The sequence below is a fragment of the Callospermophilus lateralis genome, chromosome 1 (genome assembly GCF_048772815.1).
Source record: "Callospermophilus lateralis isolate mCalLat2 chromosome 1, mCalLat2.hap1, whole genome shotgun sequence".
Classification (NCBI taxonomy): Eukaryota; Metazoa; Chordata; class Mammalia; order Rodentia; family Sciuridae; genus Callospermophilus; species Callospermophilus lateralis.
Window position 1 is genome coordinate 220717094 of NC_135305.1, and position 27034 is coordinate 220744127.

The window sequence follows — 27034 nt, forward strand, 5'->3', positions numbered from 1 at the left end:
TACGTGTGTATGTGCGGTGTCCTCAGGAAGCACTAGAGGACTTCCAGGCTGGGGCCTTCCGAGGCTGCAGTGTGGTCTTTGGACCTCTCCATGTGGCATATCAAGGAGATTGGCTTCCACCAAGCCGATTCCCAAACACCAGCCGGCCTGCAGGGCTGACCAAAGACCCTCATCACCTCTACCATGTCCCTCTGGGAGGTGTCATCAGGAAGCCATTTACCCCTCTCCTCCTGCTCCTCTGGGGGACACACAAGAGAGGGCTGTGTTGGGTCTTGCTGGGCATCAGTCCAAATCGCAAGAACTTCTCTGGCTCCTCCCCTTTCCCTTGCCCTCCAAGCCAGAGGAGCCCTTTGCAGTTCCCAGGACCTGCTGGGATCGCCCTCATCTGCACCCTCCCCTGTAAGACTCCTCCCCCAGGTTCCCCCAGGCAAATGTCTCCCTCTTCCTTCCTTCAGGTGCCACTGAAATGCTTCCTCCCCCAGGAAGCCTTCCCTGGCCATCCTCTCCCACCCAGCGCTGGGGGCGGGGTGCATTTGCTCCCAGGGCCTCACCTGGCCGAGCGCCACACCCCATTGGCTCCCCTGCACTGTGCAGCCAGCTCTGTGACTGGCAGGCAGCTGGTGTGGGTTTCCTAGAGCCGCACAGACCGAGGGACAGACATGCATTGACCCGCGGTTCTGGAGGCTGGAAGTCCCCGGTGAAGGTGTGGCAGGGCTGGCTCCTCCTGAGGCCACTCTGCTTGTCTTGCAGATGCTGCCTTGTCCCTGTGTCCTCACTTGGTCCTCCCCCTGTGTCCTGACCTCTTCTACCAAGGACACCAGTCAGGCTGGATTGTGGCCCACCCTGCAGCCTCATTTTCCCTTAAAGACCCCTTTAAAGACCTTTCCTCCAAGTGCAGTCACATTCCCAGGTGCTGGGGGTCAGGACTCCGACGTGTACTTTTGGAAGGACACAATTCAGCCCAGAGCAGTGGGTGTCAGGGTTAATTGCACATGCACATGAACCCAGGGAGCATCCACATTCCTGGATGCCTGGCAGACTGTTACTGTTCCAAGAATTCTCTGCCCCTCCCTGCGTGAGGAGTCCCACCTGTGCCCTGTTGGCGCACCTCTTGGTCAGGTGACTTGCTCTGGTCAATGAGATGGGGAGGAACTGGAGCCTCCGCCCTCCAGCTGAGTGTGAGGACTCTGGGCAGCCGGGCATCGCTCTTGCCTTCTCCCGTGAGCCTGGCAAATCCGCAGCTCAGTTGTCTCAAATAGTTCCAGTTTTTCAGCATCTCCTCTTTCCAGAAACTTCTCTTCACTTCACAGTTGAAGCCAACGCATGAAGGAGTGTGTGTAAGATGCTGAGAAGCAACCTGGCACACACCTATAATCCCAGTGGCTGTGGAGATGGAAGCAGGAGGATCTCGAGTTCAAAGCCAGCCTCAGCAAAAGTGAGTCATTTAGCCACTCAGTGAGACCCTGTCTCTAAATAAAATACAAAATAGGGCTGGGGATGTGGCTCCGTGGCTGAGTGCCTGAGTTCAATCCCTGGTCCTCCCCTCCCCCATCAAAAGAAAGGTGCTGAGATGAGGCATCATTTGTTACTGCAGCAAAACTTAGCCCAAGGTGACCAATATAAGCTTCTGCTGAGCCGAGGCTTAAAGGCCCAGCCCAAGACCAGGGTGAGCGCTCAGTGCATGGCTGGGGCCAAGGTTCAGCCTGGGGCTAAAGGACACAGCACTCAGGAACTCAGCTTCACCAACACCCCACTACCCAGTCCTCCCTCTCATGGGAGAGCCAGGGGGAAGGGCAGAAGCCCCCCTCGTGGTGGCCCCATTGCTTCCCCAGGCCCCTTCCCAGCTTCATACAAGAGAACACGTGACACCAGGCTCCTATAGTGTAGCCTGCACCTGGCCAGGTGTGCACAGGTGCTGTGTGGACACTGGCTTCCCTGCAATTGTGGAGAGAAGCCAGGCCATGCCAGGCTCTCCGCAGTCACCGGAGTGACGGTTCCCAGGGTGGCCTTGCACGTAGGCACCTCTTCGCTCTGTGCCCTTGGAAAGGTGATTCCATCTCTCTCTGGCTCAGAGGTGCCGTCAGGCTCAAAATGTTACAGCTCATTTTACAGGGGCAGAGATGGTCCTGGAACTTCCTGGGGTCTTGGTTACTGTGACCTGAAATCTGGCTAGAAGATCAGAGAGGACAGTGTGCCCACCGTGCTGACTGTCATGGAACTAGGTCAGGTGACACGGGGCTGCCTCCCTTATTAATGGGCCATATTTGGAAGTATTCACTATTTTTCTCCAAATCCACTCACAGTCCATGGTCCCCCAGCCCTGGCTGCCCGGGTCAGTCCTTCTCTTCTGCTTGGTCAGGGTTATTCCAGAAGCCTGAAGGAGATTTACCCCCCCCCCAAAAAAAAGCAACTTTCTGGATCTTGAACTTCAAGTCTATTTTGAGATTCTGAATCTTGACTCAATGAGCATAAAAAATTTAAGCCCTGAAGGACTTCAGCTAAAAATCCAGCAGGGGATAATGATGGCCGGCCGGGGGGGGGGGGGGGGGACCGGAACCAATCAGCAGGTCAAGTTTCAGTTCTGCAGACTGAGTCGATGTGCAACTGACCCTGCCCATACCCGGAACACATCTGAGCCAAGCTCTTACAAATGGAGAGATGGTAAATTGCATGTTGTGTGTATGTCCCTGCAGTTTTAAAAGTAAAGCCTATTAAATTTTTAGAAAAAAAGAAGTCTGATCGTAAATAATGTATGTGCAAGAACATCCATCAGTCCACGCCAGCATTTTTGCAGCAAAAGTAAACAGGCCTATTCAATGTGGAGGAGAATGGTTGAAAGGGAGAGAATAGAGTCACACTCGGGTGGTCTGGAGATGGATGCCCACACCCAGAGAGCTTCAAGGCAATATAAGAAAATAGGATTCCTTATGCCTCCCGGGGTCCAGGTGCACAAGTTCTACCAAGTTCTCCCCCACATTGCATATGGCGGCTGCATTGAATAGAAGCAGGGGGTGTGCAGGCAGAGCCCGGGTACTAACTGGAGTGCAGCAGATCTCTGCATTGCAACAACCCACCACCCACCAAAGCTTCCTGTATCCCTAGAGATTGATGGTTTCCAAAGCCCCTGGCATTCTCTGGCCACCAGAGCAGCCTGAAGCAATGTGGATGGAGCTGGTGGATCAGTACCTCAGCTTCCTCACCCTTAAACTCCAACCCCATCTCCCATCAGGAACAGGTCCAGTGGCCCTGGGATGTCCCCTATCTTGGTTCCGTCCCTTTCCCATCTTTATTCTTTACTCCTTTCCAGCTCCTTCCTGGGATCATCTGCCAGATAAAACTGTGTGCCCTCAAATCCTTATCTTGGGGTCTGCCTCTGGAAGGGGGCACCCTAAGGCAGTAACCATGTAACATATCATCCAAACCAGGACACCTTGGAAAATTAAAAGCATCATGATTCATAACTGCACCAAGATCCCCGCCCCCAGGAACACCAGGATGAACCACCATCCCAACCCCACGTGAAAGGAAAGCGACCAGATGTCTTGCGTGTGCCAAGAGAGGTGTGGAAGATGTCAGGCAAGTGGCAGGGGACAGAAGAAAGCCAGCAGTGTCCCCAGCATCCCAGGGCCAAACCCTGGTAATGTAAACATGATCTGATGGAGAATTGACTGACATTTCTATTGCTCAGCAAAATTAGAAGGTGGGGGAGGGAGAACATAGTCGTTAAGTCCTTTTGTAGAAAAAGCACGTGAATGGTACATGCTGTGATCCTGACTCCAGTCTGTTGTGAACAGCGGCCATCCCTGAGAGGGAGGGTGGAGGCGGACTTGGGCACGCGCTCCCTCCCCATCTCCCTGTCCAGCCCCACCCCCCGCCGGCACACACCAGCTCTGCATTTATCATTTTATTAAAAGCAATTGCCTTGAGCCCCGCCTTTCAGGGGGGACCCAAGAGGCAATCAGCGAGTTATAAATTAACCATAGCAGGGCACCATCCCGGGAGTCCTGCCAACTGGATGCTGGCCCTGGACAGTCCATCTAGACTCTCCGCCCACTGGGACCTGTCACAGCCCGTGGTCCTGCTTCCGGCTCATCCTGGGCTCAGAGCCTGGAGTGTCTCCTCTCTCTCCGCCAGTGCACCCGGCTCAGCAGTATTCAGAATAATCTTCCTCTACATAGTTGGAAGGGAACCAGCCGACCTGGAAAGAGACGAGGAATCCGTCAGAGCAGCCTCTGCATTCTCCTCCTGCCCCTCAACACACTAGGCAGGCTCCCTCCTGCCTCAGGACCATGGCACCTGCTCTTATTTCTACCCCAGAAAATAATCATCCAAATACACACAGGGATGACCCCCCCTTACCTTCTGGAAGTCCCTGCTCATGCCACCCTATCAGTAAAGCCTTCTTCCTGGTCACCCTATTCAAACGTGAAAGCTCTACAGCCCCCAAATTCTCTCTTCCCCTGCTTTCCAGTCGCCCACTCACTCATCGCCTTCCAACCGATTACATAGTTTACTTATTAATGGGCTTGCTCTTGACCCCACTCTCCCAGTGCACAAGCTCTACCAGGGCAGGGGATTGTGTCTGAATCCCAAGAATCTGTAATGGCTCCTGGCACACAACTCATATTTGTTAAATATTCGTTGGATGGATGGACGGTGGAAGCATGGGGTGGGCGGGTAAGTGCTTGGGTAGAGATGGATGAATGGATGTGTGCAGACATAGATGGAGATGGATGGATGGGTGGGTGGATGAATGGATGGGTGTTAAATGGGTGGGTAAATGGATGGATGAATGGATGGGTGGATTGGTGGATGGATGATGTTAAATGGGTGGGTAAATGGATGGGTGGGTGGATGGATGGATGGGTGGATGGGTGGATGGATGGATGAACAGAGGCATAAATAGAAATGGATGGATGCATGAAAACATGGAGATTCACAGGTGAATCCTGTGTGTCCCAGACCTTCCTAAACACTCTGACAGGCTCTTCCAAATCCCATTTCCTCCACTGCTCCCTGTTCATTCTCCGACGTTCTTGACCAATCTGTTCTATTGAGCAACTATCCAATCAGCTCTTTTCCTCATGTGGATTTCCCGGGCAGCGCATAAGTTCCCTAACCCTGTCCTTATCCAGCAAACACTTTTGAGGAACTCTTCAAACAAGGAAGAATGCTGGGGCCCGGGGATCCATCAGTGAACGAAACTGGAAGGTTCTGTGCTTATGTGGAACAAAGATTAGAATTTGGCAGAAGCAAGCTGGATTGAAGAGTCTTGAGTTCACCCTACGCCTGATGGTCTGAATTCAAGCAGGCAAGAGAGCCCATGGACCACTGTGCCTCTTCATGCTTCCTGTCTTGAACACTAGCGTGGGCTAGCTAGGCACTGCTCTAGGCACCTGTGATACTGCACTGAACAGGACAGACGCAATCCTTGCCTTCGTGTCTCCCGCATGCCACTTACTCTCTCACCCCAGGGCCTTTGTATGTGCCGTTCCTTTGCCTGCGACGCTTTGTGCAACCCCACTGGTGACCTTTCCGCTTAGCTGCCTTCATTTATTCCTCACCATTCAACCTCTGAGAGGCCACCTGATCTGCAAGTCAGGGTTCTTTCTGGATTTGTGTCCCAACCTGAGTGGCCTCATCTCAGACCCAAACACTCAGTGGTCACTGCTTGGTCACAGGTCCATAAGTTTAGGTTGTATCCTCCCTCTAGACTGTGGGTTTCATGGGGACAGTGGTTTTACCATGCTTGTTTTTTGTCTCCTTAGCACCCAGCAGAATGCCAGGCACATAGTAGGTGCTCAGTAAATAAATGTAGCGTGCATAAATGAATTGAATCTGTGTCTCTTTCCAGCCAGGAAAGACCTCCGTGTGATCCTCAGCCCACGTCCTCCTCTCCTCAGCTCCAATGCCATCCCCCCACAGCCAGGTCACCCCACCCTGGTCACCCACACCCACGTATCCCTCACCCGGCCGTAGATCTCCCCTCTCCACCAGCCTTGCTGCCCCCTTTTGTTGAGGATCTTGATGATGTCGCCCTCCTTAAGGGACAGCTCCGATCGGTCCCGGGCACAGAAGTCATAGCGGGCTTTGGCTGTGCCAAAGTACTTGGCGCTCCCTGCTGTGGGTAGAGAACAGGGGTGGGTGAGGGCTGGGCAGAGGAGCAAGGAGACGCTCTCAGGAGGCAAACTCCTCACTCCTCTGTGCAGGGTGCGGGATGTCCTCACCCTGCAGGACACAGCACCCCAGCACCTCGCCCTGGCCCCAGCACAGCCAAGTGAGCAAGGAAGACCGTTGACTGAGAATTTACGATGAGTTTTATAGACCGTCAGCCCTCTGTGTCTGCAGGTCCCACATCTGTGGACCAAACACACACTGAAAATACTCAAGAAGAAAGAATGGCAGCCGCGCTGGACGTGTGCAGACGTCCCTCTTGCCATTGTCCCCCAACCGGTGTGGCGTAGTGAGCATTTACGTAGGATGTACCCCGTATTAGGAACTCTAAGTCATCTAGAGATGATCCGAGGTGTGCGGGAACATGTGGGTTTTATACAAATACTATGCCCCTTGATATGAGGGGCTTGAGCATCTGTGGATTCCAATATCCACGGGAGGCCCCAGAACAATCCCCCGTGGGGACCAAGGGTGACTGTACTGTAGGAAAATGGACCAGGAAAAATGACAAAAATTTCATTCTAGAGTCAGGCACAGTGCACGCACTTGTAATCCCAGCAGCTCGGGAAGCTGAGGGAGGAGGATGACACATTTGAGGCCAGCCTCAGCTACTTAGTGAGACCCTAAGCAATTTAGCAAGAAATAAAAATATCTATCTATCTCAAAATTAAAAGGGCTGGGGTTGTGGCTTAGTGGGTAAGCACCCTTGAGTTCAATCTCTAGTACAAAAAAAAAAAGTCATTCTAGGCTTTTAATTTGAGTTATCTTAAGGTTGGTCATGGTAAACTTTTCACATTATAATATGAAGTGAAATTTAAAATATCAAATTAATCTATAATTTTTTTTCAGTGCTGGGGACTGAATCTGGGACTTTGAGCTCTACTACTGAGCTAGACCCCTGGCCCAATTTGTAGAATTCCAAAGATTGAAAATAGATATATACACACATACACAGACCAGGACCAATATGTAACATGGTGTATTTGTGGATGTAAATATAGACAAAGGTACAGATACATAGGTATTACTAACATGCTGACAGAAACGTTTATTTAATTGGGTGATGAACATAGATGCAATTTTTGTCTTAAAGTACTGGTGTTATGTTGATATTGCTTTAACAAGACTACAAGATTTTAACAATAATCCATCCTTTAAAACTGTTTGGACATGTAAAAATTCAGAGACTATCTACCCACGTATATTTTTCTGAAAAAAAAAAAAAAGTATATACTGCAGGATGCACTCCAGCAAGATGAAATGTGAATCTGAATTAAAATTTCAAAAATAAAGAAAAACATGGAAGACAAACACAGATGGGATCTAAATAACTTTTGATACTGTGTCTGTGAAGTTAAATGCAGTTACTAAGAATAGACTCCTAAAGTATAGATCCTACTTAACATGAAACAAACTGTATCCAACAATTCCTCCTAATTTCAACAAATCTGGTAGGTGAGATGCAAAGGAAGAGGAAGTTAAGCGGCGCCAACAGTCTTGTCTCATGGGGGAGGAGATTATAGACACTAATTCTTCCTTGATATTGATTGTTTTAAAGAGAGCCTTAAAAGGTGCAGGTGAATCCCCTTCTGGCTCCTACTGTCCTCATCTTCCCAAACAAAAGTAATCCCACTTCACCTTCCATTCCAGCAAAGGAACGTGCAAATCACTCAGAGTGGACAGGCAGGGCAGGAAGGAGTTCTGCTGACCCACAGGTCTGACCCCTGAGTGCCCTGGGAAGGGAGGTGCATGCTTCCTACTCTTGCCCTCCACCATGGGAAGGGCTGGGGCTTCAGAGCCCCACCCGAGGCGCCTACCTGCTGGCTTGCTGATGGCTCTCCTCTCGGGCTCCTTGTAGGGGAACTGCAAGGTGGTGTCCAGGGACTTGAAGCAATCCTTCAGGGAGTTCTGCTGGTAAAATTCCACCAGCTCCTGCAATGGGAAGGGCGTGAAGATGCTGCCACAGCTGGCCAGCCCCCAGGAGGCCGGTCTGGGGTCCCCTCCTGGACTCCCTGGTAGGCAACTCCTTGGATTCTCCCCATGGTGGGAAGCTCGGCTGGGCAGCCAGGGCCACGGTATGGGGAAGAGACCACCTGGCCTAAGACCAGTTCTCCTTACGGCCAATGACTCCACTTCCTGATAAAGACACCGAATCTCCAGCTCACCAGATTCAGGCTCTCCTGTGGTGTCCTGATCCTTACAATTACCGGTAACACTAACCGCTGCTGTGTGGCACCTATGTGCCAGCCAGGGTGCACACCACGCCTCAGCAGGTCCTCCTGAGAACCCTGGTGGTGGCCGGCTCGTGACCCTTCCATGCTGTACATGGAGAACTCAGTCACAGAGACTGAGCAGGCAAGTTCTCTTGCCTTCCGCCTGGGAGAGAAGGCCCTGGGTCCAACCCCAGGGGGCGCTGGAGAGGGTGGGAGCCCAGAGCCAGCCTCTGAGGTCAGACCTCAGATCCGAGTCCAGGTCCCAGCGGCGCCGCTCTTGCACCTCTGCCAGAATGTGCGGGCTGAATCTGATCACCAGGAAACACTCAGGTCAAGACCGAAGGACGCTCTGCAGGACACCCTGCCCGCGCTCTGGAGTTCTGGGTTCAAAAAAATGCCAACTCCACGAAAGAGTAAGAAAACAAACGAACAAAAGTCCAAGGAACGTGCAAACTAAAGACTAAAGAGAGCAGAACTGAATACCATGGGTGGTGCCCGATCAGATCCGGGGCAGCTCGAAAACCCAGCCAGGGCGGTGGGAGCTGGGAATGTGGACGAACACGAGAGCGCGACTCCACCCGCACGCCCCACTTCTTGAGGGGTGACAGGGATGCGCGGAGAGGCGCAGTGACACCTCGGTTCTGGGGGCGCTTGTGCCAGCGTCACCCTGGGCGAAGGAGCCTGGTTGCAACCCGCACGCAAATAGTGCAAAGTAAGTGTGGGGCGAAATGGCAATCCTGAGCGAACGCACGTGAAAGGGTCACAGATGTTCATTACACTACTCCAGCGTCTCTCCCGAAGTTTTTGAGAAATAAAAAAAAAATCGAGGGGAAGTGTCCCAAAATCAAAAGTTTAGGGGAGAAAAAAAAATGTGTGGAAGAATTAAACCCTTCTGGGAGTCAAGGGTTCCTCTGAGAATCAGGTAAAGTCCAAGACATCCTCTTTAAAACAAAAAAAAATCAGATATGTGTAAGATTCTGGATTTTCCTTCAGGGGACCAGGCTCCTCGGGGGCCCACAGGCCACGGGTCAGAACCACATGCCTCACACAATAGGTTCAAAATGCCTAAAAGAAGTTATCAAAATCACAGGGCACTGAACAGACGCAAAAACGCTCACAGCATTTGAACCCTCAGCAAAATGGTCCCTCAGCAGATGAGGCAGAGCTAACTTGGATGCCAGGCAGCGGTGGCCGCTGCTGGTGTGTGCCATGAGATGAAGAGTAAGCTTCAGTTTCGCCCATCGGTGGAGCGGGAACTCAGGGTGAGTTCGAGGATTCACCGGAGTCCTACCTACGACATACTGGACCTTAATAGATGCCCTCTACGTGGCCATCATCATCATCACCACCACTGGCCACTAACAGGATGAGTTTGAGGCCTGGGCTTCCCTGGAAGGGCCCTTGTGGACATGGAAGACGGAGGGGCCGGGAGGGTGCTGACCACGTTCCAGGAGGCCGGGGCAGGGGTAGATTTGCCCTTACCACAAGGCCCCGGAAAGCCTTCTTCTCGGTGATCCGGTACAGTCCTTCTGACGTCATGATTTTGATGTGCTTGACCTCAACATTATACCTGGAACCACGGAGAGGGAGGACCAGACGAGAGGCCCTGACTCTGGAGCCAGGCCTGTCCCCCGCCAAGCCTCAGCCCCAGGGTGTCCCCCCAACCTCGGAAGAGACTGGCTCCTTCAGGGAAGGGTGAACCTTGTCCCCCCAAACCAGGGCTGCCCCAATGGAATCCCTCCCCTGGGGGTGGCTCCAAGCCTTCAGCTCCTCCTCATATTCAAGAGGAACCATCTTCCCTGACTCAGAACCACTGAGAGACCTCAGAAAGAAAACAGTGTCCTCGAACATATGGGAAGAAACCCCACTTCCACCAGTATGGAGACCAGAAAATGCAAAGGATATGGGAGAAGAGAACCGTTTCTGCCAGCAAGGCAGACCACAGAAGAGAAGAACGTGGAGGAGACTCCCACTTCTGCCAATATGGCGGCCCACCACAAAACCCCTAGAAATTCCTAGCGGGTGGGGATGCTGGGCTCTCAAAAAGGTAAGGGAAACCCCAGAGACCAAAATAAAGATGAAACTAAAATCCCAGCAAGGAGAATGAGAGCTACCCTAGCCGGTTTGCTGATCTTGGTGACCAAGAGCTTGTCTGGGTGACTGGGTGGAAATGGAAAATGAGTTACTGGGCCCATGTGGGGTGGAGAGCTGCTACTGTGGCCTGCTTACACTCCACAACTGGACTGTCCAAGGAGCTCCACTGTCAGGAGAGAAACTCCACACATCAACCGAGAGCAGGTGGAGAGAAGGCTTAGCCATCTCAGACCCAAAGTGGAAAAGAACTCTCGAGGCCCTTCTGCGTCTGGGGCTTGAATCTAAACCACCTGTGTAGGCTGGGAGGCCACCCAGGTGGTTTGACCCACATGTCAACCTAAGAAAAGAAATCTACCTGTTGTGGATCCCGACAAAAGCAAATACAAAATCTCCGGAGACCCAGACAGAGTAAGAGTCCCACGGATCAGATCGTAACACACTGGTGGAAATGTAAATCAGCACAGTCCTCGTGGAGAATGGTATGAAGGTTGCTTAAAAGAGTAAAAACAGAACTACCCCGTGACCCAGCTGTCCCACTACGGGCTATCTATCCTAAGGAAATGAAACCAGCCCATCGGAGACACCTGCACCCAAGTTTATGGCAGCACTGTTCACAACAGCCAAGGCCTGGAATGGACAGAGGTGTCCAGCGACAGATGAGGAAGCTGTGGTCCACACACACATGGACTGTACTCGACCCCTCCCAAGAACAGATAAATGTGGATACACTGGAGGACCTCACGGTAAGTGAAACAAGCCAGACAGAAAGGCAGATGCGCATGTTCTTATCCATACGTGGGAACAGAAAAGATGGTCTCAAAGAAGAGAATAGAACAGTGATGACCGGAGGATGGGCAGGGGTGGTGCGGGGGGGCGGGAGGAGCTGGACGGTTCCCGGCAGGGCCGGGCGGAGGGAGTAGGTTCTGCTGTCCCACCGCACCGCAAGGCGGACACCGTTGACAACCCATAGCCTCTCGAGCCTCCACGGGAATCATTTCTCTTTCTTGGGAGTTGCCCATCAGTTACAAGGAAGGAGAAAGAGAGAAGCACCCAGGGGTCCCGCAGGAGCTCAATCAAGGTGGCCGTCCTTACTGGACACTTTTATAAAGTAAAGACCAGTGTTCTTCCTGGGCACCGGCAGGGTTCAGGTCCCAGGGAGATGGGCAGGGAGGGAGAATTACTTAATGCTGATGGCAAATTCCGCTGCGTCTTTCACCCTCTGCCGCACCAAGAAGGTCCCGTCTGAGCGGTTGGTGAGGATGCTCTCTGCGCCCGCGCGCTCCATGGGGCCAGCGTACCTGTGGAGACACACCAGGGACAGGGGCCACGGGGCGGCCACCTGTTAGCTCTTGAGGCTGCCTCCCCCACCCACCATGCTGTGTTGAGTGAGTCCAGCAGGCCTCAAAGCCTGCACCAAGCCCCACGGGGGTCATGCTGAAGCCCTGAGGTGGGCACTGGCCATCAGGCTTGGGCAAGTCACCCAAGGTTTGACACAAGGGTTACAGGGGACAGCTCAGCCTTTGGGGTCTGGCTGGGTCTCTGGAATTTGGCCATTACTGGTATTTTGCTGAGTGCCCACTAGATGTCCATCTCTGTGGTGACCAGGATGGAAGTACAGAGACTGAGGCACCCACCTTGGGTACGAAAAATCCCAGTCACTGATAAATAGTAATAAAATAGTATTTTAATGCAACCTTTTAAAAATCAAAATAAAAGAAAAATCAGCCATAAAAAGTAATGAAGTGCGGACAGGTGCTCCGTAGCAGGTGCACCGGAAACGTCCCGCTCAGTCTCACACATGGGACTCCATGGACAGGAAATGTCCAGGAAAGGAAGTGGCTCCTGGGTGCCAGGGAACTGGAGAATGGGAGTGACCGTCAGCGGGCACGCATCCTTCTCGGGGGCAGAAAATGCTTTGGAACTAGACAGAAGTGGTGGAAGCACACCACTGTGTGTGGGAAACACTGAATAGAGGTGCACATGTGGACCTGTTCATGACGTCAATGTGAACACGCAATACGGTAACATGTGCTAGCTATGTGCAACATGCAACCAGGCATAACATACACCACGAACTTAAATATACCCGCAATATAAAATAACAGTATTTAAATGTAAATGTGCACTATAAATAATAAGTGTTCATTACCTTAGACAAAATATACTATCAAATAAATATGATGTGTATTAAAATACATGGTCTGCAATATGCTACAAATATAAATGTGCAATATAAATAATAAATATTAATTGTTTATAATATAACAATGTAAATATGGAATACAAATGTAAATAAATATTGTAATAGATGATAAATATATCATAAAATTAAATGAATGTAAAACTACAACATATGTAAAAATATTAATTATATAATATGTAATTATATATAATATATGATGATTTAAATATTATAAAGGTAATATAAGATGTATAATGATATGAGATAAAGGTAAATATGCAATATAAATAATACATGTTGATTACATAAAATATGTAATTATATGTAATAAATGACAATGTATGTAGGTGATATTTAAATACTAATTTTATGAATCTAGCTAATTTTCTGAATTTCATCTTGGTTATTTTTTTTTAATGAGTACAAAAAAATCCATGATGACTAAAACAGATTGAAGGGGACAGCTGTTGCTTGGAGTTCTGTCCTAGTGATCTTGAATCCTGTGTTTTCAATTGTCATATTTTGCTCATGGCAAATTTTCTTGATTTTCTAAAATGTTGCATCAGCATATCAGGTATCTTCATCTCATACACTTTGGGCTCCACCCTTGAATTTTGCAGCCCAGGTCAGCCTGGGTCATCGACTCGCTCTAGTCCCCACGGCCAGTGCGACTCCAGACCTGGTTGGAATCCAGACTCGGGCGCTTGCTGTAAGCCCTGGGGGAAGGGCTGTGCCATGCTAGACCCAAACTTCCTTTTTTGAAAAGAGGGGCATTCCGTAGAGGGATGTTTATGACAAGTGGCAGTAATAATGCACAAGACTGCTGCACGTCAGACTCAGGAGAGGGAGTGGCTGGCACTCACTGCTGGGACCCCAGAGCCATCATCCTGCAGCCTTGGGTTCGAACCCACCCCCCTCGCTTCCTCCACACGCAACACCCGATAAATCACTTCCCACCTGAGCTCCCTCTGCAACAAAGGATTTCTCCTCAGCCAACAGGGGAGTGAGAATTGCCTGTATTTCAAGGGGTAATTATGGGAATTAAGTGAGCTCATTAAAGTGCTGTCACAGGGTCATAAAAATAACCCCACACTGCAGCAAGCCTGCCTGGGAACGATGGTAAAACGCCCTCCTTTCACCTGCTGCCCACAAAGTTAGGCAGAAGACCCAGACCACGGCGTCCAAGGCCTCCCCAAATCAGAGGTGTTCAAATGCTGGGGGAGGATGTTCGCCTCGGAGGGCGACAACCCAGCTAACGCTTGGAGAAGCGCCTGGACTGGAGTAGAAGGAGTTTGACAGGGTGGAGCAGATCCCGTTACGAAGCTGCTTCCCAAAGAGGGAAACTGAGGCTCAGGTCAGCTTTACAGCTGGGCACGGGATTTGAACCCAGGTTAGCAGGATCCAGGAGCCACACCTGCTCAATATCCAATAGGTGGGCAAAATAAAAATGGAATCAGAGGAAAGGAAACTGCCATTACCATCATCATCGTCGTCATCGTCATCGTCGTAGCTCTCACTGTGACTATTTTCCTGCCACAAACTCCAGGTCGGGAGCTTTCCCTGTCTGTCCCCACCCCAGCAGCCCTCAGCCCAGGGCTGGACTCTCAGGTCAGCAATCAGGGTTCAGAAGATAAGGAGGTGATTGGCCTGGGGGCCCCTCCCATGCCCAGCCTGGGGCCCTGCCCCCGAAACCCCTAGTTGAAAGTAAGGATGGGGTCCTACTTACCAGAGATGCACAGACAGGTCCTGAGGAGGGCCCTAGAATAGACAGACACCAACTCAGGGCCAAGGCCGCCAGGCACCTGCTGCCAACCTTGGTTCACTCCCTCACTCAGGCCACCAGCATGCGCTCCGACAATCATGTGCCATTCACCGGGATCAGGCCTGCAGCGGAGCAAGGGGTGCTGCCCCGGCACAGGCAGGGGAGGGGTCCTCCTCCCACCTGTTCCATCAGGGCCCCCAAACCAAGCACAGTGGAAATACTGAGCATCCGGCTCTTTACAGAAAGCACGTGCCAGCCCTTGATCTAAATAAGTGTGAAAGTGCACACCTCACACCCACCACCAGAAAAAAGAAAAACCGTAAAATGGCAAATGCTGGTGAGGACATGGCAACTGTACCCAGCGCACTGTTGGCAGCAGCGTAAACTGGAGCAGCCTCCGGGGAAAACCGTTGGGTGGCTCCTCAAAAAATCAAAAGCCATAATTGCAAAGTCTCCAAGAGATATTTGCACACCCAGAGTCACAACAGCATTGCCCACAATGGCCGAAGGATGACACAACCAGGTGTCCAGGGTGGAAGACGCGGTCGTCCACACCCTGGGCTGTTACTCAGCCGTCAAAAGGGAGGAAGTTCTGACCCCCACAACATGGGTGACCTGTGTTCACCGGGACAGGCAGACCCCAAGGTCCACTCCCAGGAGGTCCCCAAAGTCGTCAGATCCAGAGAGACAGAAAATAGAAGGGTGGGTGCCGGGGGCAGGGAGGGGACAGGTGTTAGTGTTGACTGGGACGAGAAAGTTCTGGAGCTTTGTGACATGTGACATATGACATGCTCAGTGCCACTGGATCACTGGCAGTGGTAACTGAAAGATGATTAAGTTGGTAAACTTTCTGCGATGAGTGTTTTACCACATTTAAAAATAATAAAAAATGAGGACCCACCACCTCTGTTGAGTTTTAAATGCTTGTTATCACCCCAGGAGACACCCCAGGCCTGTCACCTCCTCCGCAGTCAGCCCCCTGGGGCTCCAGGTGACTGCCAAGTCACTTTGTGTGTCTGCGCCCTTACCTGTTCCAGAAAGCTGGAACCTAATAACCACAAGTGAACTGAACTTCACTGAACTCTTCATTGGGAAACAGTTAACTTTATGTTGTGCAAAGTTCACCTCGATGTTGAATAAGGAAAATGAGACGTTCCAGTCCAGTGACAAGGAGGGGTAGGTTAAGGTGGGGGGTCGGGTGGCAGAACAGCGAGTACTGAGCCTCTGGGGGAACTGCAGTGGAGCAGGAATGCACATGCAGACCTACTGTATTTGCAATCAGAAACTCCAGACAGGAATATTAAAAACCACAGCAGTGGCCGTCTCCTGAGGTGGGTAGCAGCGGAGGCTAGGGACCTGAGTGGAACGGGCAGTGGTAATCTGCTGTATCTATTCTCAGAGCCTTCGGTGTAATGGGAGAGGAGGCCACGGGCAGTCTCATTTGGAGGCAGAAATTGGAGAGGTGCCCAGATTCGGTTTCTGAATACCAGGCCCCATGACAAAGCACCTTGGAGAAATGGTCAACTCCAAGACTGGGACCGGGAAAGTTCCAGACGGACCTGGTACTGTGTCAGAAAATAAGGACATGCTCAAAAAGTGATGGGGACACGTCAAAAGGACAGAGGGACCAGCCTGACAGGGCTCCTGCTGGGACAATTTTAAAGTAAGAATCCACAGCTATTCCTCATAGATGACTGATGGATGGAGTGATTTGCTGATTGACAGGTAATGGATAGTAGGTAGATAATAGATTGACTAGATGATTGACAGGTAGGTAATGAAAAATAGGAGACAGATAAATGGTGGATGGATGGATAATGAATGGACAGAGATGAATGATGGATAGATAGGTGATTAATAGATCATAGATAAAGGACAGGTTGATGGATAGACGGGTAGATAACAGATAGATGGATGATAGTATGAATAGGTAGATAATAAATGGGTAATTGATGATGATGACAGAGAATAGACCAGATGGATGACAGAGAGATGGACAGACAATAGATGAGACAGATAACAGACAGACAGACAGGCAGGGAGACAACAGAAGGATAGTCAGGCAAATGGGGTAAAGACAGGCTTCCTTACAGCAGACAAACCCCTGATAAATTTGGAAAGACTGATGAAGTTGGAAGCTCACAGTGTAATTTGACAGTGGAGAGATCACAGGACCCAAATATGTCTATGACATTTTTAGGGAAACTGACAAAATCTAAACAGACAATGAACTAAATCAGATTATAATGTACATACTTCATTCTTTTAAAATCACACTATGGTTCCATACAAGAACGTTCCTGCTCCTACCAAGTACTTAGGTAAATGGAAAATAAATCCACAAACTTACTTTTAACTGTTTCAGAAAAAAATAGATAATACATGTGTAGATTCGCACACAGGAGCCCCTGAGGTCACCCCGGAGCCCCTGAGGTCACACGAGCAAGTGGGGGGGTGGGTAAGGCTGGACGGGGGTCCCGCTGCAGACTGCTATTTGGACTGTGAAGTGGAAAGTGGGGTCATTTCTGGGACTGAGGGAGGAAGGGGTGTCCGAGGTCTGGGGAGAACGGCAAAGGTGCACAGCAATTGTAAAGAGTGAGCAGGGAAGAGCCATGAGGACGGGGGACAGGCCTGTCCATCCAGAGTGGACAATGTGTCTTCAGGACTCTTCCCCCACACCTTATGAAGGAGCCCCCCCCCCCAAAATAAAGAATCCCGGAGGAGGGGCTGATCTCCCTCCAGGCTCCACTCTGAGGTCACCTGGCGGGCAGCAGAGCAGTGAGGAATGACCCACCTGGTGGTCCTCAGGGGGTCCTCCCACGTCTGCCCGCCCCCAGGACCCTCTGTGGCCCCCTGCCCTCATCCATCCAGGCCGAGGCACTCACGTGGACATAGGGCTTCACCCTGTTGCAGGGAAACCAGCCGACTTCGTTGGTAGCTGTATTCCTGCCCTAAAAACCAGAGTCAGAAACATGGACAGAGCTCATTGCTGTGTGTGTGTGTCCACCCCTCTGCCCAGGGGCCACTCTGCTTGCCCATCTACCCCTGGATGGCCCAGAAAGGTACCAACCAGCTTTCCGGCCAACTCAGAAGGACCACCCCTGGAAACCCCGTCCACGTCCCCACTCCCCGGGCACCACCTCCAGAGTCCTGGGAGACAGGACCCTACTCCCCGAGGTCACCTGCACCCATGGCCTCCCACAGGGTCCCCCGTCACCCCAGGGCCCGAGCCCGTACCTCCCACCAGTTCTGCTCAGCCTCGGCCTTCGTGAGCTCCACAATGTCGCCGGGGCTGAGGCGGAGAAAAGGCCCGAAGGCTCCGGGAGGCGGGGGAAGCCCGTAGTACTCCTGAAACACCTCCATCTTAGGCAGGCCTGGGGACAGGAAGGTGGGGCACAGGTGAGTGGCACGCAGGGACTTCCAAAGCTGTCTCTCACCTACCAAAGTAGTTGAGAGTAAAAGGACCAGCCGCGCCCAGGTGGCAAGGATGTGAGAAACTGGAACGTCTGTAAATTGGGATGGAGCTTCACTTCAGAGAATGGTTGGGCAGGATGTCAACAGCTAGGCCAAAAGCTAAAGCTAACCCCCGTCCACCTGGGGCCCAGCAGTTCCACTCTAACACACACCCAAGAGAAATGAAAGCATGTCCCTTAGAAGTCAGGAGCAAGAATGTTCACAGCATTTATTTGCAATGGCCTCAAAGTGGCAACGAACCCCGTGTCTTCAATAAATAGGATGGATAAACAGATTGTGATATGGTCCTACGACGGAATACTACACAGCAATGGAAAAGCATGAGCTACTGCTGCAAGCAACCACATCAATGAATCTCAGTGACTTTGTGTTGAATAGAAGAACCAGATGCAAAAAGCACATACATGAAACCACCCAGGGCTTCGTTGGTAGGAAATCCAAAGGCAGGCAAAGCTACTCTACCACAAGGGGTAAACAGTGGCCCTCTCTGGGAGACATGGTGCTGACCAGCAATGCTGTCTGATAAAGTGTTCTGTGGTGATGAAATGTTCAAACTTGTGCACATCAGACATGGCAGCCACCAGCCACAGGTGACGGTTGGCACCTGAAGTGCTAGTCTGAGTGAACAAAGGTTAATACTATTTAAGGGCAACTCATTTTATTTTATATTGGACAGTCCTGTTTTGAAATGATGAAAATGTTCTAAACCTTGATCTGATTGCTGACTTCATGGTCATAAGCTTGCTGAGCCAAACTCTCCAGACTGATTCCCTCTTCGCCCCTTACAGCATGTGTCTCCTGTCTTGGTGCAAAGCATACAGGTGCTGAGGTATGGCTCAGTGGTGAGCACTTGCCTGGCACACCAGAGCCCAGGTTCCATCCCCAGGACACGAAGAAAAAGAAAAAGAAAAGAATTCCTCACCCTCTTGTAGGGGTAAAGGATCAGAGGCGGCCCAGCCAGCTGAGACTACGGCGTGGCGTGGCGGGGTTGAGGGGGAAGTCAATAAGAAAAGAGGGTCGAAGAGAAAGAAGATTTTTTTGTTGTTGTTGTACTGGGATTCAACCCAGGCGCTTTACCACTGAGCCACATCCCCAGCCTTTTTTTGTATTTTATTTACAGACAGGGTCTCACTGTGTTGCTTAGAGCCTTGCTTAGGCGGGCCTTGAACTCGAGATCCTCCTGCCTCAGCCTCCTGAGCTGCAGGGATTACAGGGTGTGCCACCACACTTGCTAGAAAGAGGATCTTAATCAGCTTTGCCACGTTCCTTCACAGCAGCTGAGCAAAGTCAGTAAAGAAATCGCGTTGCTATTTCTGAATGGCCCTGGGTGTCAGTTCCTTGGGCCTGGAACTCGGGGTCACAGTTATAAGCCAGGCATGACGTGAGCATTACGTGATTATCAAGATCAGTACCTGGGTCCACACCCCTGGAGCAGAGACCAGCTTTCCTGCCCTCCGCCGGCGCCCCCTGCCCACTCACCGAGTTCACTCCTTTTTCTGTCCTGAGCCCTTCGATGCAGCTTATCCTGCAAGGAGAGAAGGAGAAGGCCAGCGTGGCCCTTAGTGCCCAGCCGGGGCCCTCAGCCCATCGCTGTCTCCCCAGCAGAGGACAGTGCCCACGGCTGGGGTCTCCTGGGTGCTGCCCCCTGTGGTTTCCCATGCACAGAAGGAAGCAGGTGTGGGGTGGGGGGGGGGTCTCACCTTCCTCATAGTTCCGGCACAGTCTACGGGAGGAAAGGAAACAGTTAGGGTGGGGACCCCCACATGGAGAAGTGAGCCCACCTCCCATGCTCCTCCCGCTGGTACCTTGCCCGTGTCGGCCACACGGAGGGACCCTCCCCAGACACTCCTTGTGTGCAGGTGCCCGGCACCGATTGCAGCGGTAGCCCTGGTAGAAGGTGCCCCTGGAATGCAGGGGGAGGTGGGGGAGAGTCGGCACTGTGGACGGGCACGCTGACCATGCTGCCCACAGCGCGCGTCCTCGTCAGAGGCAGAGGGACAGGTCAAGGCGGGGCCTCCAGGATGGGGAGGCTCTAGAGGGGAAGGGCTGGCCAGCCTGGGCCCTGGGCCCCCCAGCGCCCACCTGAGCAGCATCTGGCAGGCTTTGCAGGAGGTGGTCTCCTCAAAGGAGAACATCTGGAAGTCGTGCCCGTTGGCGGTGGCGTTCTCTGGGTAGATGTTGGAGCTGCAGGGAGAAGACAGAAGCAGAGAGGACGGACACTTCGTCCCTCTGCAGGCTGGACAGTGTCCCCGTGAAGATGGCCCACCAGGTCTGTCGGGTCATCCGCAGGTGGCTCTCCACCTCTGCCTGTGCTGACCAGTGGGGCTGGGAACATGCGCAGAGACAGGGAGCAGAGCAGTAGTGGCCAGGGGCTGGAGAGACGGGTGGAGGGTGAGCAGGACGGGCAGGGGGTCGCCACTGGGGGTGGGAAGAGGTTTATAGTTAAGAGGTGACGCCGCACAGCACTGTGAAGGCACTAAATGTCACAGAACTTACACTCTGAAATGGTGCAGTTGTTACGTGAATTATATCTCTGTAGGAGGAAGAAGATGATGATGATGGAAGAGAAGAATGAAAGGAGGAGAAGAGGGAAGAGGAGGAGGAAAGGAAAAGTGAGAGGAGGAGGAGGAGGGAGGAGGGAGAGGAAGTAGAAGAGATTTCCAAGCTGGCAGCTGAAGCTTCACAGAACCTTCACAAGCTGAGGTTGAATGGACCTGGAGACCCTTCTTCCCATTTTCCAGATGAGGAAACTGAAGTTCAGAGTGGTCTCATGCCATGTCAGGACAGACCAGGGATGAGAGCCCCGCCCTGCACATGCAAGATGGAGTTCTCTGAGGACAGAACGAGGGAGGGGAAGGGGGACTCACATGGCCATCTCAAACTGCTCCATCCACTTCTTCTTCAGCTCTCGAGTCTTGAAGAACAGCTCATAGCCCTGGGCACCTTGGTCCTCGATCAGGAGGAACATGTGGCTCCACTGCAGAGAAGAGCTGGGACTGAAGGCACCATTCCCTGCAGAAGGTGGGACCCTGCACCCATGATCCCCTCCCCTACAGGGACAAAGGACTGTCTCTGTCCCTCGTACCATGCCCTCCTACCCTTGTCAAGGGCTGCCTGGGATGTCCGAATACACACCCACAAGCCACACACACACACCCCACAGAGATGTCATTGATCCATCAGTTACTCCAGAGCATTTGCTGGGAGATGAGACACCTGCTAGGGACCTGGGGACAGGGCACTGAGCAGGACCTGCCCCTGGACTCCAGCCTGGAAGGAGAGACAGACCCACAGGCTGGCAGGTTCAAGAGAGCAATTAGCACCGGGAGGGAGACAGGGAGATGTGGGGAACCCCGAAACAGAGGAGCAGCCAGGGAGGGGGAGCTTCCAGGAGGAGGGAGAAAGGAAAGGGAAGAAAGAGGACCAGCAGCAGGAGGGACAGCGGCTTGGCCCAAAGGCAGCGGCCACAGACAGCACCCTGGCCAGCGGGCTCTGGGAAGACAGCCCCTCCACCCGGCCCCTTTCTTTGTGGAAAGCATCGCTGTCTTTTTCTTGCTTCCTACAAGAATGGAAGCACCACAGGAGAAGGATGGTAGCTGCTTTGTTTTAGGTTTTAGCCCCAGAGCCTAGAAGACCCTGCAGGATGTGCCGGGGGCGCTCAGTGGGCTAATGAACCCGGTTCTGCGCGCTCTAGCAAACCCGTGTGCGCATGCGCCGAGCAGTCCAAAGGCCAGGTGCCCAGACCCGAGCGGCCCCTTGCAACTGAGGACAAGCAGGCGTCAGAGCCCCACCTTCTTGTTTTCTCGGTCTCCGGAGGAGTCATCCCGGATCTGGAAGCTGTGCAGGTTCACAAAGACCTTGAGGTCGTAGGAGTCCCCCCGGCGCTTGCAGATGAGCAGAGCTTTGTCCAGCAGGAACGCATACCTGCGGGTCACGGGCAGCCCACGGTCTGACCCCTCCCAACCATTGGCATCTCCTTCCTAGCCCCAACCTCCTGTCCCTCTAGCGCTCTGACGTCCCTTCTCCTCCTCCTCCTTGACCCGTTTTGCCAGGGCCACTGTTACCCTGACCTCACTCACTTGATCCGCGTTGGCCCAGCCACCTGTCGGTCTTGGCTCTATCCACCCACCCGTCCTGGCTCCCCTCGCTGGTTGGGGGACCCCATCCATCTTTCTAGAAGTCAGACTCCACTCACATCCCTACCCAGGCTCCTCCCCAAATCCATGACGAGGCCAACCTCAAATCTATCTAGGAATCGGGGCTCCTGGGTTCTAAGCTGGTTCCCCCACCTTCCCTGTCCCCTGCCCCAGCTCCACCCCATCCAAGCTGACTCCGCCCACCTAGGAACCTGGCCCCTCCCCATCCGGGCTCCACCCCAGACCCAAGCTGACCCCGCTCACCTGTCCGTCTTGGTGCGCCTTTCCACGGAAGTGATCTTGAGCTCCCCATCGATCTTGGGCCGGCCATAGGTGGCCAGAGACTGGCCCTACGCAGCACACAGAGGGTCTAGCAAGTGACGACCAAGAAGGGGACAAGACCCCTTCCCATGTGACCACACCCCTGGCCCACCCTTCTCCGCGCCCTCACCAGGTTCTCAATGGACAGCTGGAAGTGGGTGATCTGCCGCAGGGTCTCGTTGTCCCTCTTGACCTCGTTCACGCACTGCGCCAGGTCCTGGGGGTGGGGCAGGAAAGAGTGTGGCTTCACACACACACACACACACACACACACACACACACACACGGCCTGGTCCCTTACCTGGCCCAAGATGGAGGGTCAGCCCCCAGTAAGAGGCTCACAGAGAGTCTCCGCAGCATGCGCCACGGTCAGGCCCACACCCCACTCACCCTCATGGCGTCCAGCGCCAGCCTCAGGTTCTCCTTCTCCACTGTGTCCTGCGTATGCTTCACCAGCTCCTGTGGGAACCAGAGTCAGGCTTCACCTGGGCCTGCCCACTGCTGGGGGCGCTTTCAAACTGGGCTACCCACGAGGTGCTCCTTCATCCTGCTCTCCCTGGAGGCTGGGATGTACCCGAATGACCCGCCCCAGAGGGCCCCAGCGCCCGCCCCACGGACAGGCCCAGGTAGGCAAAGCCAGGCTGGAGGGCGCTGGTGCTGGCACCTGGAGAAGGAGGTGGTACTTGAGCACCCGCTGCATGGGCACCATGAGCAGGTCCCGCAGGGTGAACCTGCCGTTGTTGGCGCGCTGAGAACATTCCTGGGGGACAGAAAACAGAGGTGTGAGGGAGACGGGGACCCTGGGGGCCAGGATGAGCCCAACGCAGGGGACTGCAGGGGACTGCAGCGGACATTCGTGAATGAACACACGGCACCTCTCCACCCAGAGCTGGGCGCTTCTAGCAAGGGACCACCGGAAGGGGTCATCGTCGATCCCCACGGGGAAATGCAGGGGCCCGCCACGAGCAGCTGAAGAGCATCTCAAGGGTGGCCAGTGCCGCTGGGCTGGAGGCCGGGCACTCTGCCAGCTGAATGGGCCCAAGGGGAGGGGGCCCCCCAGCCTCGTCGCCCCACTCTCTCTGAGTTTCCACTAGACACACAGGTCCCCTCAGGGGTTCAGCTCAGGATCAGGGCTCAGTGGGAAGTTCAGCCCCACGCGGGACGTGGTGCTAGGGCTCACTCGGGGCTGACGGTCAGTTTGGGGTCAACATTTGGTCCAGGGTCAGGATTTCAGCTGAGGCTGGGTTCCGTGCGCCAGTCCATGTCTGCCCTGCTTCATCTCCTCCCCTTGGCTGCCCAGAACATCCCTCCCCTGAACCTTGACAGATCCCCAGTTGGAAAGTGGAGCCATTTCCAGCTCAAAGAGAAGAACCCCCCAGAGGCAGCCCAGCCCCCACCTCCAGCTTCATCTGCACGTCCTCCCGGGCAGTGGCCACTTGGTCCAGGTGCTTACTGGCAGACTCCACCTGGCTGCAGTAGCGGCCATAGACAAGGAACCTACAGGAAGAGGCAGGCCAAAGGGTAAGGGCAGATCCCCGAGCCTCAGTTTCCCCATCTGTAAAGTGGGCCTAACACAGCACCTACACACAGAGTTAGTGCAACATTAAATGAGATAATGCACATGCAACTTTTAGCAGAGAGCCTGACTTTAGTCTCTGCCCAATGTTCATTTATTTAGCAAACACTTATTGAGTGCCTACTGTGTGCTGGGCCCTGTGCTAAGTGTTTTATACCTTGATTTATTCAACCCTCCCACAACCAAGTGAAGTCTGATTTACAGACAAGGAGGAAGACACACAGAGAGGTTAGTAGCTTCCCAGTATCACACAGCAGACCTGGGAACTGAACCAGAGATGGGAAGCCCCTGCCTGGTCTGTAAGCATACAACAAAAAGTCCTTCCTGTCCAGTGGTCTGATGGCAAGCTCTCCCCAAGCCCCACCCAGGCAGGGCAGGGGCTCCCAGGACTCTGATCTGGCCAGCTGGGTCTCACCTCTCCTTGTATTTGATGAAGACTTGGTACAGGGTGGGTGATCCAGGGGTGGCCAGGGCCTCCTTCATCTCCTTTAGGAAGAGGGTGTGCACACGAAGCAGGTCCTACTTGGAGGAAGAGGCGAGGACTGGGGTCAGAGCCTGGGGCTCGGGGATGGGGCAGGTCAGGTGACACCCGTGGATTATCCTCCACTCGGGACAGAGGCCCAAGAGGGCCGGGGATCAGCGGGCTCACCTCGATGTTGACAAAGATGTTCTCCATGTCCTGGGGCGTGAGGAACCGCTGCAAGGGCTTCATGAAGTGCTGGGAAGCGGGAGAGAGGAAGTGAGGGAGGCTGAGACCCTCCCCTGGGCAGCCCCGGGGAGACGCGGACAGAGACAGGGGACAGAGATCCGCAGGCAAAACGTCAGACAAGAGACAGATGAGACAGAGAGCTGGCCAATGTCCACCCCGGAGCTTGCGCCTGAGTGTTCCGAGCAGGGTCTCATCCTAGCCTCATGCCCCTCGCCCAGGACCCGGCAGGCGAAGTAGGCAGGAATACGACTCCCCTAGGACGGGCCTGAGGCTCTGCCACCACCACAGTGTGACAGAACACCGTGCTCGGTGACAGAAGCTAGATGCCAAAGGCCACACGGCCTGCGACTCCCCAGTAGGAACATCAGGGACAGCCGACCACAGGGGCAGGATGCGGACTGTGACGCTGGGGTCCGGTGGGGGGTGACTTCCTTGGGAGATGATGGGAATGTTGTCAGTTGGTGGCCCAGGGACAGGGCACTGGGCTCATAGCTCACCCTGCCTGGGGTGCTGTGGGGGCTGGACACAGGGACGATAATTAAATCTCCACTGGCTGCTTGACCAAGGGACAGAGGAAGGAAAGACTGACAACAGAGAGAAAGACAGACAGGAACAGAGAGGGGCAGCCACCAGGTGCGGGAAGCCCGAGGCGGGTTAAAGGACATCGTGGAGACAGCCATACTGAGGAGGGGGGACAGGAGAACCAGGGACAGGAGGAGGACACAGAGAAAGGTCACAGGAGGAAAGGCAGAGGCCGCCGGCCACCTGCTGGATGGAGCCCAGGGTGTCCGTGTACTTCTCCTCCGTCTGCTGGATCTCCCGCAGGCAGCAGCACCGCTTGTCGTACTCCGTCATCTTGGGCTGCGGGCCGGGAGGACAGCGGGTTGGGACCCAGGTGGCCCTCACCGCGCCCAGCCCCCGTGGCCCCCCGCCGCCCTCGCACCAGCATGGGCACGGGCTCCGAGCGCATGAGGTCCTCGTAGATCTCGTCGCCCTCGGCCTCCTCGTTCTCCACGCAGTCGTACAGGTCCTCATCCTCCTCCGCTGTGTCACTGTGGGGCTCCGAGTCAGGCAGGCCACCAGCCCCCAAGCCAGGGACCCCTCGGACCCCTCTGTATCAAAGCTGTGTCCCCTCACACCCCCCAGCCCAGGGCTGCATCCTCCCAACCTAGGGCAGGACGATGTCCCTCAGACCCCCGTGGCAGGGTTGTGTCCCCTGAGACCCCGGGGCAGAGCCATGTCCCTCAGAGCCCCCCACCCACACCCCCACACCACAGCAGTGCTCCCATAGCCTCCATCCCACGGGCCCGGTACTCACTCAATCTGGTCCGACAGGCCACTGTAGATGTCTTCGTCACCCAAACTGTCCTCCTCAGTGGGGAAGGGCCTGGGGGCCAGAAGGTGTGAGCCAGGGGCCTGGGGCCAGGAGGGAGGGGCTTCACGGGGGGGGGGGGGGGGCGGGATTGGTGTCCCCATGGTTACTCACATGATCCCCTTGTTCTGGGCGATCGGGGTCCAGGACAGAGCAGAGAGGGTGCAGATGACCTGGGACGAAGACCGCCTGCTCACAGCCCTTCCCACACCCAGCCAGGGCACAGCCTCCAGGACAAGGCCCACCCTGAGGTGGACCTCAAGCCTCTGGGGGCCTTAGGCACCCAGCTCACCTTTCCAAAATCCTGCACATCAAAGAGGTCGAAGGCCTCAAAGAGCTCACTCCGCTTGAGGCCGAACTTCTCTCCACAGGTGGACAGGAAGGTCCGGATGTTCTTGAGGCACAGGAACTGCGGGGAGAGAAACAAGGAGGCGCGGGGAATGAGGGGCAGAGAGAAGCTGGCCGCCGGGCAGCCCGGCCTGGGGACCTCCACAGAGGGAAAGGGGGAGGGTCGGCTGCCTTCTGAGAAAGATCAAGACGCACCTGAAGCCGTCTACCCTCCTGGGCCCCCAGTACAATTTACAGAACATGAAATAAATCCCTAACAGACAAGCAAAGTGTAGTGCAGGCAGTAACGGGACTGTTTGTCCATAAACTGACACATTGCATGCTCAAGCGTGGGCAAACCTTAGGACCCTCTGTTAGACCAAAAGCCCCAGGTCACGCGTGGGCTGATTCATTGCACAGGTACGGAATCCCCCTGAACCTGTCTTTTCTTGAGTCAACATACTCTTTGCTTTTTCAAATCCAGTCTGGGTCAGGTTACTGTGGCTCGAGTCTGAAGAACATTAACTAAGGCAGAAGTCAAGCACATAGACCTGGCCCTGGTTTCCCCAACCTGGCTCTGATGGAAAAAGAAAGAAAGCTCTCTTGAGGTCCTTAGACTCTAAAGCACTGTACCCAACCTGCCCACACCCTCCCTGGCATGCAGACGGGTTCTCTCCCGCAGCCCCCAATACTG

At 53.7% G+C, this 27034-nt stretch overlaps 1 protein-coding gene across 1 annotated transcript in view; it reads right to left on the reverse strand.

Moving 5' to 3' along the window:
• Positions 1 to 3895: 3895 nt before the first annotated feature.
• Vav1 (vav guanine nucleotide exchange factor 1) overlaps positions 3896 to 27034 on the reverse strand; it is a 49399-nt gene continuing 26260 nt past the window's right edge. Inside the window, exons 2-27 of the mRNA XM_076850605.2 lie at positions 26306 to 26422; positions 26128 to 26186; positions 25960 to 26028; positions 25585 to 25693; positions 25407 to 25502; positions 24582 to 24650; positions 24348 to 24451; positions 23754 to 23853; positions 23021 to 23116; positions 22747 to 22815; positions 22487 to 22573; positions 22300 to 22385; positions 21691 to 21823; positions 20767 to 20876; positions 19982 to 20083; positions 19705 to 19802; positions 19600 to 19622; positions 19379 to 19424; positions 17663 to 17799; positions 17311 to 17376; positions 14390 to 14421; positions 11663 to 11779; positions 9870 to 9957; positions 7992 to 8106; positions 5970 to 6121; positions 3896 to 4198 (exon numbers count right to left, since the gene is read on the reverse strand). Of these exons, the coding sequence (XP_076706720.1) occupies positions 4145 to 4198; positions 5970 to 6121; positions 7992 to 8106; positions 9870 to 9957; positions 11663 to 11779; positions 14390 to 14421; positions 17311 to 17376; positions 17663 to 17799; positions 19379 to 19424; positions 19600 to 19622; positions 19705 to 19802; positions 19982 to 20083; positions 20767 to 20876; positions 21691 to 21823; positions 22300 to 22385; positions 22487 to 22573; positions 22747 to 22815; positions 23021 to 23116; positions 23754 to 23853; positions 24348 to 24451; positions 24582 to 24650; positions 25407 to 25502; positions 25585 to 25693; positions 25960 to 26028; positions 26128 to 26186; positions 26306 to 26422 (2334 nt within the window). The 3' untranslated portion in view covers positions 3896 to 4144. The remainder of the gene's footprint in view (positions 4199 to 5969; positions 6122 to 7991; positions 8107 to 9869; positions 9958 to 11662; positions 11780 to 14389; positions 14422 to 17310; positions 17377 to 17662; positions 17800 to 19378; positions 19425 to 19599; positions 19623 to 19704; positions 19803 to 19981; positions 20084 to 20766; positions 20877 to 21690; positions 21824 to 22299; positions 22386 to 22486; positions 22574 to 22746; positions 22816 to 23020; positions 23117 to 23753; positions 23854 to 24347; positions 24452 to 24581; positions 24651 to 25406; positions 25503 to 25584; positions 25694 to 25959; positions 26029 to 26127; positions 26187 to 26305; positions 26423 to 27034) is intronic.